General features: G+C 43.6%; 2 protein-coding genes across 5 annotated transcripts in view; one reads left to right on the plus strand and one right to left on the minus strand.

The window, feature by feature from the left end:
- Positions 1-2,144, minus strand: part of ORC3 (origin recognition complex subunit 3) — an 83,378-nt gene extending 81,234 nt beyond the window's left edge. The window contains exon 1 of one of the 3 annotated variants that reach the window (XM_054021403.1): positions 1,998-2,144. In XM_054021403.1, coding sequence (XP_053877378.1) covers positions 1,998-2,021 — 24 coding nt within the window. In that variant the 5' untranslated portion in view covers positions 2,022-2,144. The remainder of the gene's footprint in view (positions 1-1,997) is intronic. The other 2 variants (XM_054021404.1, XM_054021405.1) reach the window with 2 other exon arrangements.
- A 142-nt stretch (positions 2,145-2,286) lies between these two features.
- Positions 2,287-20,002, plus strand: part of RARS2 (arginyl-tRNA synthetase 2, mitochondrial) — a 70,607-nt gene continuing 52,891 nt past the window's right edge. For both annotated transcript variants that reach the window (XM_054021412.1, XM_054021411.1), the window contains exons 1-3: positions 2,287-2,421; positions 14,737-14,810; positions 16,548-16,653. In XM_054021412.1, coding sequence (XP_053877387.1) covers positions 2,383-2,421; positions 14,737-14,810; positions 16,548-16,653 — 219 coding nt within the window. In that variant the 5' untranslated portion in view covers positions 2,287-2,382. The remainder of the gene's footprint in view (positions 2,422-14,736; positions 14,811-16,547; positions 16,654-20,002) is intronic.

Below are 20,002 nucleotides of genomic sequence, written 5' to 3' on the forward strand. Positions count from 1 at the left end.
CCTCACGGTCCATGCTGGTGCTCTTTTTCGATTATCAGCCTGCATGGTTACCTGTGCTGATGAGGTATCTGTGGTCACCTGTGCTCTCCACGCTGGGCAAACAGGAAATGAAGTTCAAATGTTCGCGGGGCTTTTCCTGTCTACCTGGCCAGTGCATCCGAGTTCGGATTGCTGTCCAGAGCGGTCACAATGATGCACTGTGGGATAGCTCCCGGAGGCCAATACCATCGAATTGCGGCCACACTAACCCTAATTCGAATTGCTAAAATCGATTTTGGCGCTACTCCGCTCGTTGGGGTGGAGTACAGAAATCGATTTAAAGGGCCCTTTACATCGAATTAAATGGCGTCGTTGTGTGGACGGTTACAGGGTTAATTCGAATTAAAGCTGATAAATCCGAATTAAAGTCGTAGTGTAGACCAGGCCTGAGACACAAAACAAGCCTGAAGGGTGAGGAACAGGACTTGCTGGGCAAGGAGACAGGGACCAGATAAGACTTGAATTTTGATAATGGTCAAGCTTGGGTTCAATGGAAAGTCCTGCCCCCAACATCCAAATATCTAAAATTAATCTTTGGCTGCACTGTGTGCATGAAGCACTGGATTTTGGTTGGTTATGGACAGTTAGGTAATCTTTATGAGTCAAATTCTAGACCAGGTAGAGTAGAGATTAGTACCCTGGTCCAAAGCCTATTTATGTCAATAGGAGTCTTTCCATCAACTTCAAATGACTTGAGATCAGACCCTAGGACCAGAACTTCAAATTCAGTTCTGAAGAAAACTAGGAGTTAGTGGCATGCATGGAATTCTGAAATAATGTACTCACATTGATTTTGAAGCTTAACAGATAGGTTTTTGCATGAGGGTAGGACCTGTACCTCATCCACAAGTTAAATGAGCTGTAACAGTGTAATCTGTGGGGATGAAGCCATGGATCATAGTAGCTAGGTCCAGACTTTGGGTTGAACACTATTTTGCTTTTATTTTTATTCTGATTTCTCTTAATTGATGGTTGTTGGTCACACACATTTTTATGAATAGTAGGGTTGCTCATAAGTTTAGAAGTCTGTATGTTTTCAATTATCAGCGTCATTAATTAACAAAACACACTGATATTCTGTGGTATAAAACTGTGAATAAATAATATCCCATGCCCTATATCATATCCACCTCCTCACTGTTACAAAGCCTGTATAAATCTCTCTCACTCTAATATCACCCACTACCTCTGCACTAACACAATGTACATGACACAATAGCAGGGCAGCATATTAATCACACTTCTGTAGCAAAATAAAAATTACATATCCCCATGGTCTCTATCCCGCTCCTCCCTGCGGCAGGACATAGTATCTGTACATATCTCCTCTGTTATATATCACATGCTACTGTTGCTGGGTGTCAGGGACAGATCCTGCCAGAACTTATTTAACTTTAGTCACCTCAATAGAGTTCTGTACGTGCTTCAATGTCTGGAAGACAATCTGGCTGTACAGACACAGCATCTATTCCCTGTGAGTGTTTCTGGAGCTGCAGTATATGTATTTACAGTACAAGAAAAAAACAAATACAAGGCTCCTATAAACAGGCATAACAAAAGGAATCAACACTACTCGCTCCTGCTCTAACGGTGAAGGTGGCCCCGGGGAACGTGTGTGGAGGTGTCCCTAGGGGATGGGGATACACAAACAGCCTGCCCCCCCGAGCACACACGTGCCTTGCGCCCCACCTCCCTGCTGTTACACCTGCTTCCTACCCGCCAAACAGCCCCACAGGAGAGAGGGCTCCTCTCCAGCCTCGCGTCCGGGGCGGGGGCTCCACTCCAGGTTCCTTCCCGGCGGAGCTCCCGTGGGAGAAGTCCCCTAGCGCCCTGGGCGGACAGCGGGACAGAGCGCGCCGCGGGAGCCGCCCGATCCGGGAGCTGAGCTGCCACAGGCCCCCAGCGCGCGGACCAGCAGGGCTGCCACGAAGGGCTCAGTGACCCCCTCTTCTACTCACCTTGGAGACGGAGCTCGTGCTCATTCTGCCCCCACGCGCTCCCGTGTCCAGCACCTCAGCCCACTCGAGCGAGCGCGCGAGAAGTTACTGGCGCATGCGCAAATCTCCGACAACAGGGCGTGTTCACTTCCTCCACTTGCAGAGTGAACTTGGAAACTACTTCCCCCCCCCATACACAATAGGATGGTCCATCCCCTGCGGCTCCTCCCCGCGAGCGGCCCGACTCAAGCACCGGCGCGGGGGGGAGAAGGAGCTGCTTATCCCCCCGAGGGTTGTACAGTCCGCCGCCCCTTCAGCAGCGACAGGAAGGAACGGCTCCTCCCCTCTGGACTAGTCCACGCGTGGTGGGGACGGGGTTACACGCGCGGCTCGTTCGATGTGAGCCATGGCGGCTTGTCCCTTTCGGAGGAGCATCGCCTCTCAGGTAGCGTGTCCCCTGCGCAGAGACGCTCCCTGCCGCTGCACATGGTCCAACCCCCTCCTCCCTGGGATCCATGTTGGGACCGTCCGACTGTCTAAACCCCCCTCCCCCCAGCGCTCGAACCCCCGGCTCTCAAACTCCCCTTTGGCCCTGCCGACCCCCCCCCCCCCCCCCCCCCCCCCGGCCAGGCTGTGGGATGTGCGTGTAACTGACCCCACGTGCCCGAGTCCGCGCTGCCAGGCAGCCCGGGGTCCCGCGGACGCTCCCGGGGCCTGCACGGTGTGATGTCAAACCCGGGGAGTTAAACTGGTGCAAGAAGCTGTGTGGACACTCGGAGTCCAGTTTGAACCAGGCACGTATCCTTGATGATAAACCTAGGTGGGACCAGTGGGACTGGAAAAAGGCTAATGTAGTGCCCATCTTTAAAAAAGGGAAGAAGGAGAATCAGGGGAACTACAGGCCAGTCAGCCTCACCTCAGTCCCTGGAAAAATCATGGAGCAGGTCCTCAAGGAATCAAATCTGAAGCACTTAGAGGAGAGGAAAGTGATCAGGAACAGTCAGCATGGATTCACCAAGAGCAAGTCACGCCTGATTAACCTAGTTGTCTTCTATGAGGAGATAACTGGCTCTGTGGATGAGGGGAAAGCAGTGGATGTGTTATTTCTTGACTTTAGCAAAGCTTTTGATACTGCCTCCCACAGCATTCTTGCCAGCAAGTTAAAGAAGTATGGGCTGGATGAATGGACTGTAAGGTGGATAGGACGCTGGCTAGATCATTGGGCTCAACAGGTAGTGATCAATGGCTCCATGTCTAGTTGGCAGCCGGTATCAAGCGGAGTGCCCCAAGGGTTGGTCCTGGGGCCAGTTTTGTTCAATATCTTCATTAATGATCTGGAGGATGGCGTGGACTTCACTCCCAGCAAGTTTGCAGATGACACTAAACTGGGAGGAGTGGTAGATAGGCTGGAGGGTAGGGATAGGATACAGCGGGACCTAAACAAATTAGAGGATTGAGCCAAAAGAAATCTGATGAGGTTCAACAAGGACAAGTGCAGAGACAGAAGAATCCCATGCACTGCTACAGACTAGGGACTGAATGGCTAGACAGCAGTTCTGCAGAAAAGGACCTAGGGGTTACAGTAGATGAGAAGTTAGATATGAGTCAACAGTGTGCCCTTGTTGCAAAGAAGACTAACAGCATTTTGGGCTGTATAAGTAGGGGTATTGCCAGCAGATCGAGGTATGTGATCAATCCCCTCTATTCGACATTGGTGAGGCCTCATCTGGAGTACTGTGTCCAGTTTTGGGCCCCACACTACAAGAAGGATATGGTAAAACTGGAAAGAGTCCAGGGCAACAAAAATGATTGGGGGTTGGAGCACATGACTTATGAGGAGAGGCTGAGGGAACTGGGATTGTTTAGTCTCCAGAAGAGAAGAATGAGGGGGGATTTGATAGCTGCTTTCGACTACCTGAAAGGGGGTTCCAAAGAGGATGGATTTAGACTGTTCTCAGTGGTAGCAGATGACAGAACAGGGAGTAATGGTCTCATATTGCAGTTGGGGAGGTTTAGGTTGGATATTAGGAAAAACTTTTTCACTAGGAGGGTGGTGAAGCACTGGAATGGGTTACCTAGGGAGGTGGTGGAATCTCCTTACCTAGAGGTTTTTAAGGCATTTAAGGTATTTACTAGGCAAATACAAATTAGATGGGGCTACTATAAGGTGGGTGCATAACTGGCTGGATAACCGTACTCAGAGAGTTGTTGTTAATGGTTCCCAATCCTGCTGGAAAGGCGTAACGAGTGGGGTACCGCAGGGGTCTGTTTTGAGACCGGCTCTGTTCAATATCTTCATCAACGACTTAGATATTGGCATAGAAAGTACGCTTATTAAGTTTGCGGATGATACCAAACTGGGAGGGATTGCAACTACTTTGGAGGTCAGGGTCATAATTCAAAATGATCTGGACAAATTGGAGAAATGGGCTGAGTTAAACAGGATGAAGTTTAACAAAGACAAATGCAAAGTGCTCCACTTAGGAAGGAAAAATCAATTTCACACATACAGAATGGGAAAAGACTGTCTAGGAAGGAGTACGGCAGAAAGGGATCTAGGGGTTATAGTGGACCACAAGCTAAATATGAGTCAACAGTGTGATGCTGTTGCAAAAAAAGCAAACATGATTCTGGGATGCATTAACAGGTGTGTTGTGAGCAAGACACGAGAAGTCATTCTTCCGCTCTACTCTGCTCTGGTTAGGCCTCAGATGGAGTATTGTGTCCAGTTCTGGGCGCCGCATTTTAAAAAAGATGTGGAGAAATTGGAAAGGGTCCAAAGAAGAGCAACAAGAATGATTAAAGGTCTTGAGAACATGACCTATGAAGGAAGGCTGAAAGAACTGGGTTTGTTTAGTTTGGAAAAGAGAAGACTGATAGGGGACATGATAGCAGTTTTCAGGTATCTAAAAGGGTGTCATAAGGAGGAGGGAGAGAACTTGTTCACCTCAGCCTCTAAGGATAGAACCAGAAACAATGGGTTTAAACTGCAGCAAGGGAGGTCTAGGTTGGACATTAGGAAAAAGTTCCTAACTGTCAGGGTGGTTAAACACTGGAACAAATTGCCTAGGGAGGTTGTGGAATCTCCGTCTCTGGAGATATTTAAGAGTAGGTTAGATAAATGTCTATTAGGGATGGTCTAGGCAGTATTTGGTCCTGCCATGCGGGCAGGGGACTGGACTCGATGACCTCTCGAGGTCCCTTCCAGTCCTATAATCTATAAGGTCAGGAGTGACAAAGCCCTGGCTGGGATGATTTAGTTGAGGATTCGTCCTGCTTTGAGCAGAGGGTTGGACTAGATGACCTCCTGAGGTCCTTTCCAACCCTGATATTCTATGATCTTCTGTCCCACCCCGTGCTTGGCACCGGCCACGCAACTTCTCTGGGTTCATTCCTCTGGAACTCCAGCCTGTCCTTTAGCAAAACAGTCTGTCTTGCTCTAGAAAAAGGTGGCGATGGAGAATGCCCCGTGACCCTTGCTAAATTGGTTCACTGGTTACTTACCCTCACCTCACTGTTCAAAATTTGTACTTTATTTCCATGCTGAATTTGTCAAGCTTCAACTTTCAGCCAATCTTCTAGGCTGAAGAGTCCATTATCCAATATTTTAGTTTATTTTAAACGGATTAAAGGAATTTGTTTAATCTAAACCTCGAAAAGATGCTCTTAAACTAAAATAAGAGCACCTGCTAGGTCTTTGCACCAGTTTCAGTTAAACTGGTGTTGTTTTTTTCACATAGACAAAGTCCTGAGACTGGTCAGATACACTGCTATAGTTCAGATCTCTAAGGGCAGAAGTGAAATTGTCAAGCATCAGGTCAGGTTTATGCTGTTCCAATGTGTGCTCTGGCCAGGAGGTTCTGGGATGAGAGTAGTGAACACACAGGCTCCTCCTTTCTTTCACTAGACAGAGGAGTGGGGATGAACCTTCAAATGTATCAGGATTCATAGATTCATAGATTCTAGGACTGGAAGGGACCTCGAGAGGTCATTGAGTCCAGTCCCCTGCCCGCATGGCAGGACCAAATACCGTCTAGACCATCCCTGATAGACATTTATCTAACCTACTCTTAAATATCTCCAGAGACGGAGATTCCACAACCTCCCTAGGCAATTTGTTCCAGTGTTTAACCACCCTGACAGTTAGGAACTTTTTCCTAATGTCCAACCTAGACCTCCCTTGCTGCAGTTTAAACCCATTGTTTCTGGTTCTATCCTTAGAGGCTGAGGTGAACAAGTTCTCTCCCTCCTCCTTATGACACCCTTTTAGATACCTGAAAACTGCTATCATGTCCCCTATCAGTCTTCTCTTTTCCAAACTAAACAAACCCAGTTCTTTCAGCCTTCCTTCATAGGTCATGTTCTCAAGACCTTTAATCATTCTTGTTGCTCTTCTTTGGACCCTTTCCAATTTCTCCACATCTTTTTTAAAATGCGGCGCCCAGAACTGGACACAATACTCCATCTGAGGCCTAACCAGAGCAGAGTAGAGCGGAAGAATGACTTCTCGTGTCTTGCTCACAACACACCTGTTAATGCATCCCAGAATCATGTTTGCTTTTTTTGCAACAGCATCACACTGTTGACTCATATTTAGCTTGTGGTCCACTATAACCCCTAGATCCCTTTCTGCCGTACTCCTTCCTAGACAGTCTTTTCCCATTCTGTATGTGTGAAATTGATTTTTCCTTCCTAAGTGGAGCACTTTGCATTTGTCTTTGTTAAACTTCATCCTGTTTAACTCAGCCCATTTCTCCAATTTGTCCAGATCATTTTGAATTATGACCCTGTCCTCCAAAGTAGTTGCAATCCCTCCCAGTTTGGTATCATCCGCAAACTTAATAAGCGTACTTTCTATGCCAATATCTAAGTCGTTGATGAAGATATTGAACAGAGCCGGTCCCAAAACAGACCCCTGCGGTACCCCACTCGTTACGCCTTTCCAGCAGGATTGGGAACCATTAATAACAACTCTCTGAGTACGGTTATCCAGCCAGTTATGCACCCACCTTATAGTAGCCCCATCTAAATTGTATTTGCCTAGTTTATCGATAAGAATATCATGCGAGACCGTATCAAATGCCTTACTAAAGTCTAGGTATACCACATCCACCGCTTCACCCTTATCCACAAGGCTCGTTATCCTATCAAAGAAAGCTATCAGATTGGTTTGACATGATTTGTTCTTCACAAATCCATGCTGGCTGTTCCCTATCACCTTACCACCTTCCAAGTGTTTGCAGATGATTTCCTTAATTACTTGCTCCATTATCTTCCCTGGCACAGAAGTTAAACTAACTGGTCTGTAGTTTCCTGGGTTGTTTTTATTTCCCTTTTTATAGATGGGCACTATATTTGCCCTTTTCCAGTCTTCTGGAATCTCTCCCGTCTCCCATGACTTTCCACAGATAATAGCTAGAGGCTCAGATACCTCCTCTATTAGCTCCTTGAGTATTCCAGGATGCATTTCATCAGGCCCGGGTGACTTGCAGGCATCTAACTTTTCTAAGTGATTTTTAACTTGTTCTTTTTTTATTTTATCCGCTAAACCTACCCCCTTCCCATTAGCATTCACTATGTTAGGCATTCCTTCAGACTTCTCGGTGAAAACCGAAACAAAGAAGTCATTAAGCATCTCTGCCATTTCCAAGTTTCCTGTTACTGTTTCTCCCTCTTCACTAAGCAGTGGGCCTACCCTGTCTTTGGTCTTCCTCTTACTTCTAATGTATTGATAAAAAGTCTTCTTGTTTCCTTTTATTCCCATAGCTAGTTTGAGCTCATTTTGTGCCTTTGCCTTTCTAATCTTGCCCCTGCATTCCTGTGTTGTTTGCCTATATTCATCCTTTGTAATCTGTCCTAGTTTCCATTTTTTATATGACTCCTTTTTATTTTTTAGATCGTGCAAGATCTCGTGGTTAAGCCAAGGTGGTCTTTTGCCACATTTTCTATCTTTCATAACCAGTGGAATAGCTTGCTTTTGGGCCCTTAATAGTGTCCCTTTGAAAAACTGCCAACTCTCCTCAGTTGTTTTTCCCCTCAGTCTTGATTCCCATGGGACCTTACCTATCAGCTCTCTGAGCTTCCCAAAATCTGCCTTCCTGAAATCCATTGTCTCTATTTTGCTGTTCTCCCTTCTACCCTTCCTTAGAATTGCAAACTCTATGATTTCATGATCACTTTCACCCAGGCTGCCTTCTACTTTCACATTCTCAACGAGTTCCTCCCTATTTGTTAAAATCAAGTCTAGAACAGCTTCCCCCCTAGTAGCTTTTTCAACCTTCTGAAATAAAAAGTTGTCTCCAATGCAGTCCAAGAATTTGTTGGATAGTCTGTGCCCCGCTGTGTTATTTTCCCAACATATATCCGGATAGTTGAAGTCCCCCATCACCACCAAATCTTGGGCTTTGGATGATTTTGTTAGTTGCTTGAAAAAAGCCTCATCCACCTCTTCCACCTGGTTAGGTGGCCTGTAGTAGACTCCTAGCATGACATCTCCCTTGTTTTTTGCCCCTTTTAGCCTAACCCAGAGACTCTCAACACTTCCGTCTCCTATGTCCATCTCTACCTGAGTCCAAGTGTGTACATTTTTAATATATAAGGCAACACCTCCTCCCTTTTTCCCCTGTCTATCCTTCCTGAGCAAGCTGTACCCATCCACACCAACATTCCAATCATGTGTATTATCCCACCAAGTTTCAGTGATGCCAACAATGTCATAGTTGTATTTATTTATTAGCACTTCCAGTTCTTCCTGCTTATTCCCCATACTTCTCGCATTTGTATATAGGCATCTAAGATACTGGTTTGATCTTTCCTCCCAGTTTTGTCCTGACTCTCCTTTCTCTCTGCCAATATAGCCCACACTCCCTCTCGTTTCCGACCCATCTCCCTGGTCTCCATGTTCCCCACTTACCTGTGGGCTTTGCTCACCTGTCCCCGTCAAACCTAGATTTAGATTGTCACTCTAAAACCTGAAGTATCTGAACAGTCAGTGTGAAGCAATGGAAACAACTACAAGCATACTTGAGAGCTCTTTTTGTTTAGAAATATCACCAGGTTCACACCACCACTGGAATTTGCAGTCTGTTACTGTCCAGTGTGAAAGTTCTCAGCCATTTTTGGCTTTTTACACACATGACTTTACTAATTACACCCATGCATCAGTATAGGCTTTCAGTTACTAGTACACTGAGGGTACGTATAAACCACACACTTCTTACAGCAGTGTGTAGGGTATATATACTGCATGCCCCCACTTGCCAGTATTAATAGCAATGTTAGATGATGAGGCACTGCTTAGGTGAGTAAAGATACACCAGAACCCTTAGGGTATGAACCCCAATACAACTTTACACGCCCAAGCAGTGCCTCCCCCATCTACACTGCTATTTTTTAGCAGTGTAGTGCCCCGCTGATGGAATCTTTCCCTGATGCAGAGGAAGGCTCTGGCAGAAGGAAAAGTAGCCCCAGCAGGCTGCCAGAGCCTTTCCCTGCCACTGTGAAAGCCCTGGTCCACACTAACCCCCCACTTCGAACTAAGATACGCAACTTCAGCTACGTGAATGCTGAGAGTGAAGTACCTTAGTTCGAACTTACCGCAAGTCCAGACGTGGCAGGCAGGCTCCCCCGTTGACTCCGCGTACTCCTCTCGCCGAGCAGGAGTACCGGCGTCGACGGCGAGCACTTCTGGGATCGATTTATCGTGTCTAGACAAGACAAGATCCCAGAAGATCGATTGCTTACCTCCGGGTCCGGTGGTAAGTATAGACCTACCCAAAGACTCCAGTAGCACGGAAAGGTTCCAGCAGTATAGGGTTAGATAGGTATATAAAGGGTTTAATAAGTTTGGCTAAATAATATATATGCTTTGCAGTTTATGTAAAATGCAGGTGTTCAGCAGTCATGGGACAGCCTTGAAAGGTGCTATGCTTAATTGAAAATACTGGGCTTGGAATGTGGCTTCATTGGAAAAACGACCTGAAAGGTAACTGATAAGATAGGAGAAAACTCTTTGAAGAAAAGCCCCAATTATCAAGATGGTTCTGACTGATTTTAACAAAGAAAGGAATTCAAGAAGCCGTGACCATTGTCATGTATGTTCCAATAATAAGGTATAAAAGGGTAAAGTCTTCAAAGTTCCTTGCTAGTACCTGCTGTTCAGTTGGAGCCAGCCAACATGGGTTTGAGCACCCTAGGTCCAGTCCTGTTGTAAGTAGCTGATCAATGCTTATAACTTCATGCTACTGTATGGTTTTGATGGTTACATTGATGTTGTGTTGATACCCTGTATTAATAATAATTAAGGCTGCGAGTTTGTCGCGCAAGTCACTTTCTGTGACTTTCCATGACTTCTGTAGTGGCCGGTGTAGCTGGCCCGGGCCGCCTGAGCGGCTTGGGCAGCTCTCGGGCTAGCTGCACCAGCTGGTGCTGAGGCAGTCTCAGACCCCTATCCCCCAGCAGCAGCAGGAGTTTGGGTCGGGGGCTCAGGGTTGGGGCATAGGAGGGGGTGAGGGCTCTGAGCAATGCTTACCTCGGAGGGGGCGGGGGGCGAGGCTCCCTGGAAGTGGTGACATCCCTCGGCTCCTAGGGGAAGGCGTGGCCACGCAGCTCTACGTGCTGCCTCCTCCCCAATGGCTGGGAACTGCGGCCAATGGGAGCTGTGGAGCTGGCGCTTGGGAAGGAGGCAGTACGCAGAGCTGTGTGGCCGTGCCTCCACCTAGGAGCTTAGGGATATCATCGCTTCCCAGGGGCCGCGGAGCCGGGTAGGAAGTCTGCCAGCCTCAAACACCAACCCCCCAGCACCAGTGGGGGTCCCGGGCTGTGCGCTGCCACCTGCCCCCACGGCACCCCCCAGCTCAGCTCCCCGAGCACCTGCAGTGCCCCCCTGCCTTCCCTCCCCAGCACACTCAGCCCTCCTGTCCGCCCCCCTTCCCAAGATTTAGTCAGGGGTTTATAGTACAAGTCATGGACAGGTCAGGGGCTGTGAATTTTTGTTTACTGCTCGTTACCTGTCCATGACTTTTATTAAAAATACCCATGACTAAAACGTAGCCTTAATAATAATTCCAACAGGCAGCTCCCCGCTGCCAGAGTATTTCACTGACGTGTATAGCTGCGCAGCTTGTCACTGTGGTGTGTCACTACACGTAGCTTACATACTGCCACCAGTGGCGTGTGGTGTAGACTTAGCCTTAGTAATCATAGAGGTTGGCATCCACTCACTTTTATTTAGTGAGTGCATAGTCGGCTAGTCAAGCGATGGCATCTTCAGTGGCGTGATGCAGGTGTAGGCCACGCTGAACCTAGTCAGCAGGCATTCATCGACAATGTGTGTCATCGTCTGTGTTGCACCGCAGCTGCACAAAGGGCTGTCACGAAGGCCCCAGCGATTCTGGTTGGCTGCACAGAGACCTTGCCCGGTCTGGAACCTGTTCAACAGGGATCATTGGCAATGGGGCAGGTCAAAACCGGGGGGCAAATTGTGAGGTTGGCGACGAGGGACTGGTTGGGGATTATAACAGATATCCATTCCTCTCGCCAGAGTGTTTCTGCCCTAACATCCTGGCGTGGCTGATGAGACTATAATGGGCGATGTGATGGCAAACGTGCAGCTGGTGGTTTAAAAAGGTCATTGTGCAGGGTAAGCTTGAGTTGGCACATACTTTCTCCAGTAATTTGCCAGTGGCAGCCTCTCGTCTGATATGAGGAGGAGCAATATTGCTCAGAACTGGAAGCCATGGGAGTGGAGTTGGACGCAGGGTGCCGGCAATGATACGCATGGCAGCAAGTAACTGCGTATCCACCAGTTTGATGTGTGACGATCGACTCCAAACTGGTGTGCAGTACTCCACCACCGAATGCTAGGTGGCAAGAGCTGACGTCTGCAAAGTTGGAGCACGAGTACCCCATGACGAACCTGCCAGTTTGCTAAGAAGGTTGTTACGCGTCTTAACTTTAGTTGCTGTCTTCTTCAGGTGGGCATGGTAACTCAGTGAGTGGTCTAAGATCACACCTAGATAGACCGGTTCTACTTCATGCTTCACCTTCTGACCATCCTCTCACTGTAACAGTTTTACTAGCTACACCACGGTCATATCTTAAACTATGTATGAGAGTCAGTTCTAAAATGGGAATGGAAGACCTATAAAGAAAATCAAGGACACTGACTCTCTTTTTCTTGAGGACATCTGGAGTGCTGCTGACAAAAGTAACTCATGCCCACCAATCACTGTCATTGAAAACCACTAAGGACAGCAAATACAGATTTCAGGTGGAAGCTCTTCCTTGGCAACTGAGTGGGCCACTGAAGAAGAAACTGCATTGAGAACAAGAAGTAGCTTTGTGATTAGAAGGCCATTGTTATTCAGAGACAGATTAGTTTGTGGTGATCAGTTTTCCATCATGTTTTATTGTCATTTAATTAAAAAAAATAAAATAATCATCAGTGGATGCTGTTGAGGGTTACCATATTTCCAGGATTGCCCTGGGTGTCTCCAGTAATTAAAGATTAACCTTTAATTAAAGATTGTCAAGTGATGAAACCTCCAGGAATACATCTGACCAAAACTGGCAACCCTAATATTGTCCCCTATCATTTGACATGTGACTTTGTAACAGATCCAGGTAATGTGAAGGGGGCTATAATAAAAGGAGCCTCTGAGCAAGGGTCCAGGATCCATGTCATCATGGTAGGAGTCCAGACAGTGGTAGCTTCTTTTCTGGGTGGTGTCCCTGGGTAGTGTGGCCCCTCATTTTACTTAAATCCTTTGGTCTAGTCCCCTGGCTGTTAAGTATGTAGTAGCTTTTAAGTCCTAGGTATCAGGGAAGGTGTGGGTAGTCTGGGGTGTGAGAAAGATTGACTAGATAAATTAGGAAAAAGAATTAGGGCTTTCAGAGAATAGAGGGAGGGAGAAAGAAAGAAAGAAAGTAAAAGATATTGTAGGAAAGAAGAGAGGGGTACATGGAGTGATGCCAGGAAGGGAAAGTATGAAACAAAAGCAAAACTGAGTTAGTACTTGTCTACATATGAAAGCTAATGCGGAATAAGGCAGGGGGGGTGGAATTTAAAGTGGATTAACTATTTCTCATTAACTCCACATGTGGACACACTTATTCCAGAATGAAAGTACCTTATTCCAAATCATCTTAATCCATTTTGGAAGTGCATCAGGAATAGTTATTCTGGAATAATTCCCCATGTAGAGAATCCCTTAGTGAGTTACTTTTAAAAAGTTGATTGATGTGTTAAAATTAAATATAGCAAATGAACAGTAAACTGTCTAATCCTTTAATTTGCAGGGAGTGTGGTCTCAGGGACATGGTGACATGGATTTTTCACCCTGGCTAGCACATTCAGTTTTCAGGCTAGTAAGTGTTGAGTGAATTTTTCAAGCACTACACTTATATAATACCATAAATACAGTATCTTGCACTGCCATACAGTACAAGATGATACAATATAGTATAACAAAACAGTTCATATTTATTAGAAGACAGCCACCCACCCTTTAGGAGGAAGTGGCTATTAAACTGATGACTTTTTCGTGATCTCTGATAGAGAATGTCGGCTCCCATCTTTTTTTTTCTCTGTAATTATTAGTGAAGAAGAAATGTACCAGATTTCAAAAGTATAATTCAAGCACATGATTTAATATGAGATTTGTAAAGAGATTCAAAGTTGATAAAATTAAGATATTGGAAGGCTACTCAGAACAGCAGGAGACACAGCTCTGGTTTTTGTGTGAGAAGAGAGAACAGGCTGATGTTAAAAAAGCAGAATTAGCAGGCAACAGAGTAGAGAGAGAAAGGAACAAGAACAGTGAGTAAGGTTGGAGAGGTCCATTTAGGGCTTTAAAGATAAAATCTACTGTCCCCTGATTTTCCAAAGGCTTTTAAAGTGTTAACATTAATCTCTCAGACTCTTACTGCCTCTGAGCTGCATTTTACTGGGATACAATAAGTTCAGTAGCTAGATCAGGGAACTGGAAGTTAGGATTTTTAAATTTTATTCCTAACAGTGAAGTACCTTATTCATCTCTTCTTTTTTCCAGTGTAATGTTTTCTTATTAACCAGGGGTAATTTGAGTGTTCTGTCAGTTTTTCTCATCATATTTCAGTTTGAGGCAAACTGGAGGGGGGTTGTTTTCTACTTAACATTGTTAAATGATTATTACAAAAAAAAATGTAGTCATAGAATATTCTCTATTTTTAGGATTTTTTTTTTTTAACAAAAGGAATCTGATTTTTCTAATGCATTAGCTTCCCAAATTGTGTCTGCTGCTTTTCTGAGCCACTGTTCATTGGCATGTTTTTTGCAGGGAACTTCACACCATGGGCCAAGTTCATCCTTAGTAGATGCAGCTCTTGATTAGAATTGCATCTGCTTCCGCTAGGGCAAAATATAACCCAGTATAACGGAATGTACCACTTATTCAGTTATCCTCATGAAAAATATCTTAAGTTGGGACAGCAATTGATTATCATTCATCTTCCAGGCAATAAATAATTTATATTAAAATAAAATGTATCTTTTTCATTCCAATAAACAGGTCTCTGCAGTCTTCCTTCTACAAATAAAAGGGGTTTAGAGTTGCAAGTTTTGATTAGTACAGCTTTCTCTAAAGCACCCTTTATATTTTTTCATTGGCTGTGTTTGTAACACTTTTTTAAAAACTGATCTTAAAATAGCTTCACTAACATTTTTGTCACCAGTCTGGATGGTAATAAATTTATCAAAAGTTTTGATCTGTTTCAAATCTAGCTTTCAAGAGTTTTGAACCTGCCACCAGAAAATTTGATAAAGTCAATATCTGCAGTTCCTGTCTCCAAAAAACGGTAAAGTGTTTACATTTTATGTTTTAATAAAATATTTTTTGTGTGTGGTGCTTAATATTGTAGGATCTCAGTGAGCTTTAAGGGAAATATGAATACAGAAAATCAAACAGTACTTGCTAATATGAAGATTATAATTTATATTTAAATCCCAGTCAATTTTAGAGGGACATTTAACTTAAATCTGGCTCACCATTTAATTTTTTTAAAAACAAGCTTTTATGAAATCTCAAAACCAACAGAACCAACAGAATCACTTCTGATACTTAAAAGTTCAATTGAAATAAATATCCCTTTGCAGTGCCTGAAATGCAAATATTACAGCACTAAAAATCTGAAAGTGAAACTGATTGAAAATCAATATGAATGTTACTTATACAGACTAATACGGCTACCCCCTGATACTTTTATTTCTATTCTCCTGTCTGAGAGATGCAAAAAGTAAATTGGATTTTATTACAAGTGAAAGAATTCTTAATATAAGGTGTTATGTCCTCAAATTGTATACTAGGTGAATATAGTAATTAGGGGGAAAATGAAAAAATGTTAATTGTACATTTATCTATGCATGACAGTAGGTTGGGCCTTTCTATAGCCAGGCACATGTTCAATAGTATCAATCTAGAAGGATCCCAGAGTTCTTTCTTTATCCTACAAATGCCTACTATCTGGCATAGAAGTGAATAGTCTCATTGATGTCAATAGGACTATTCACATGCTTAAAGTTAATCATATGTTAAAGTATTTTGCTGGATCAGAGCTCTACTGCGATCATGTTTATAGGATCAGGCCTGAAATAAAAACAGCATCACCAAAATGGAGCTGCTGCTGGAGCGGGACTGAAAACCATGAGCACATGGCATACAGCACAGCAGTTGGGATGGGGGAGTCTACTACCATTCCCTTAACCTGTGCTCAAGACAGTTTGCCTGACAAAGGAAAAAGGATTCCTTTAAACTAGCTAACCAACTAATTCCACCTATACTCCAGCTGTTCTGTAAGTAGTCTTTGCCTTATAACATCTTTTATACCCCACGAGGTGATTGAAAAATGCTAACACAACTGCATTTTCCATCCTATGATATCATTGGGAATCTGGCTAATTTCCTTAAGTCTGGCAGTCTGTCTCACGTATGCAATGTGCTGATTATACACTCGTGAAATATTGTTTGCTTATTAGACTTGGCTTTTGAAAACCACTAAGATTACAGACATTCTGGAAAGTTTTAGGGAAGTAGTATTTTTCCACAGACTGTGTGATTGCATTACTGAATATTTCTTCCTTAGCCAGTATCTTTCAGACATCATAAATTGTTCAGTTTTGTCCTTTCTCCTTTAAATTGAACAGGAGGAGCCTCATGCTTGTGTAGGTTACGCACAGTTGTCTCCAGTATCATTTACCTTTTCACTGGTCTGTCTAATAAGTATTGATTTTCCTTTTTAGCAGATACTGAAATTAACAAGTGGGTTAGTGGAAAAATATCTGCTAAAAGTTCCATTATGACTCAGATGAAATTCTGATGTGCTCTTGTGGTTCTTCTCAAAGGATATTGGGAACAGGCAAAACACATTTGATGCTTTTTGTTGTTTGACATGAATGCTTTGAGTGAATGCCTAAATGAAATTGTTCCATACTAAAATGGATTATTAACATTTAGTAAATTTCCCCAGCATTTCAATAGATTTTAGTAACAGCAAACTCTGTTTTACCCAGTCTCAATATTTTATGTCTTTCTCTAGGCCAGTTGCTGATTTCCAGCTCTTTGTGGGTTCTGTGATAGAGAACAAGTCTAGTGATCGTTCAAAGCCAGATCTTCAGCTTCAAACTCAGAGGCTAGCAGAGAAGGTACTCTGGCACGATAAGCTTCTTTATTTGATACAATAACAAGCTTATTAGATAAAGGAAATGTAGCAAATTCCTTAGAGAAAATGGTACTCACACACAAACAGCTCCTACTGATTCCAGTGACAGCTGCACCCATTTGACTGAGTGCAACATAACAGCAGCCATTTGACCCAATTGAACATGACCTCTTCATGGGAAATTCGAGAAACAGCGTTAGATAAGAGTACATAAACGATGTCACAGTTTGATTTAAAACAAAAATAACTTGGGAGTAATTAATTGTTAAGTGTGACATTGAGAGGTGAAGTCTAAAGTGTATACAGAGTCCATTCTGAGTCCATACTATTTAATATTCTCCTTAATGGTTTAGAGGATTCCATAGATTATAGTGAGATAAAAATGCTGAACTCGGAGGATTATGCAATTGAATCTCTATGGATATAATTCCTAAGATGTAAAAATATAAATATATTAGTAGCCCTGTACTACTGGTCTCCAGATCAAGAATAAGAAATTGAGCCCACAAAGTTGAGACACACCAAAGAGGCAAGTCAAATCTGTAAATGATACAAAGCTGATAAGTATCACAAATACTTGGGCAAATAGAATTATAATAGGATATGAGCTTAATATACTGGAAAAATTGATTACCATAAAACAATGAGATTCACTAAAAGTGAATGTAAACTAATATGCATAATACACGCATAGAAAGCTGTGTGTAAATACTACAGAAGGATGTTGTTGTGCAAGATTGAATGTGTTGCCCGTGCAGTTTTATCACAAAACAAGTAAATATTAAGAATGAGTTATACTGATAGAGTGTCGCATGTAAAAACAACTGGAGTAACGACCGAGTGTTGGCTAGGCCTTATTGGGATACTGTATTCAGTTTTGTCACTAGACTTCCAACAGACTGGAGGGAGTTCAGAGAAAAGCAGCAAAAACAAGAGGTTTGGCGAGTGAAACTCTGAGGGAAAGTGACAAGATCTGGGAAAGAGATGAGATGATTGAGGGAAGATGTAACCGGTACTGTGGCCAAGGAGTGCTTTGTGTAGCTCATAGATGAAGAGACAAAGGCCTAAAACCTGATCTGATTTACACTGGTTGCCTGTAGCCTCAGGGGACTATTCTGGTAGCTGGGGATCAGCTGAGAATAAAGGAGTCCACCCAACCTCCTACACTGGTGACCAACAAAAGGTTGGTGGGAGCCAATATCTGTCTGTACACCACCTAAGAATACCCCTATGTGTGGAGAATCCTCCAGTAGCCAGCTAAAATGGTTTTAAGGCAGCTTAAAAGCACACATAAGTATCTGTATATCTAAGAAGGGTAGAATGCAAATTTACAATTGAACTAGAACAGAGATGGGATTAGAACACTGAGATATACAGTCTATAAAATCAGCAGGGTGTCAAAATAAGGGATTAGATAAAAACAGGCACCTCGTCAAGACTATAAATGTATACAAATGGAAGAAGTTTAGAAGCAAAAATTGGTGAAATAGACTGCCTTGCAATCAACAAGGTTTTTGATATAATAGGCATTATGGGGAAGTGGTGGAATGACAAAAACCATTAGAGGCACTGTAATACCTGGTTACAAACTAGGCAGGAAGGATAGACTAGGCCAAAGAAGTGGGAGAATAAAGCTGTATCTCAAGGATTCCATAGATTATAGTAAGATAAAAATGCTGAACTCGGCGGACCATGCAATTGAATCTCTATGGATATAATTCCTAAGCTGTGAAAATATAAATATATTAGTAGCCCTGTACTACTGGTCTCTGGATCAAGAATAAGAAATTGAGCCCACAAAGTTGAGACACACCAAAGAGGCAAGTAAAATCTAACAAAATGAGACTAGTGGGAGACTTCAGCTGCCCACGGGTTAATTGGTCAGATGGCACAGTAGGATAAAGAAACAATTTCTTGATTCTTTGGAACACTTCTTAGAACAGCTAGTTCTAGAGCACACAAGAGGTTATTCTTGATTAAGTTTTAAGTAACACATGAGCTAATTCAAGAAATGAAAGTAGCAGAGCTATTAAGTAAGAATAATCGCAATATAAGTAAGGTTCAACATCCAAGGGGAAGGTAAAGCACCGCACAAGTGACACAGTGACACTAAACTTTAGAAAGGGAGATTTCAATTAGATGAGGAGGCTTGGCAAAAAGACCCTATAAAAAGTAAAGGAAGTAAATTAGAGATGGCATGGTTGCTCCTTTAAGAAAAATAGATCCTCACAATGCATGCATGCTGCTGAGCAAAAATAGAACTTGAACGGCAAGGAGTAAACCAGTATGGCTAAATGGTAAGGTTTGAGAGGCTATTTGAACCATCCAGAAAGCCTTCAAAATTTGGAAGCCTGATCCTAGTGAAGCCAGAAAACAGGAGCATGAATTAAGGAGGCATGTAGTAAGATAGTCAGAAATTAGAAGGGACAGAATTAATTTCAAAGAGTATATATCTAAAGGTGTCAAACAAACAACCGGAGACTCTTTAAATACATCAGAAGCAGGAAGCCTGCAAAAGAATCAGTGGGTCTGCTGGATCAGTAACTGTTAAAGAGAACAAATAAGGAAGGTAAGGACGTTGCTGAAAAGCTAAATAATTTCTCTGCACCAGTCTTCATTTCTGAGATGTTGTGGAGATCCCTATGCTGAATCTTTTCTTTTCTGGTAATAAAGATGGGGTGATCTCTGAGGCTGAGGTGACAGAAGAGCAGTTGGCACAATTAGATGATTTAAAATGCAATAAATCTCTAGGCCCAGATGGTACCTCCATGATTTCTGAAAGAGGCCAGTACCAGATGCATACAAGGAAGATGGAAGACACCCGCAGAAGGCAGATGTGGGATAATCTGCCCCCCATATTATATCTCATCCTGATCTCTAATAGTCAGAGACTGGCTTAAATCCTGAAGCATGATTTAATATCCCTTCCAAAAATTTTTTTGCATTAATTTTAATAAATCTGAATGTTCTTGATATTCACAGCCCAGTCTTTTCAATCTCTCTTCATATGAAAGTTTTTCCAGGCCTCTGATTGTTCACATTACTATTCTCTGAACCCCTCTAGTTCTGCAATATCCTTTTTCAGATGCGGCAACTAGTATTAGACATTGCAGATGAGGCTATACCAGTGGTGGACAACCTGCAGCCCGTCAGGGTAATCCGCTGGTGGGCCGCGGGACAGTTGGTTTACATTGACCGTCCGTAGGCACGGATGCCCGTAGCTCCCAGTGGCCATGGGGTCCACTGCCGCTGCTCCCCCGTCAACTCCGCCTCTTGCCACAGTGGAATACGGTGGAGATGGTTTGGAAATAATGAACGCAAGTCTACCTTTC

This window comes from Malaclemys terrapin, chromosome 3 (assembly GCF_027887155.1).
Source record: "Malaclemys terrapin pileata isolate rMalTer1 chromosome 3, rMalTer1.hap1, whole genome shotgun sequence".
Lineage (NCBI taxonomy): Eukaryota > Metazoa > Chordata > Testudines > Emydidae > Malaclemys > Malaclemys terrapin.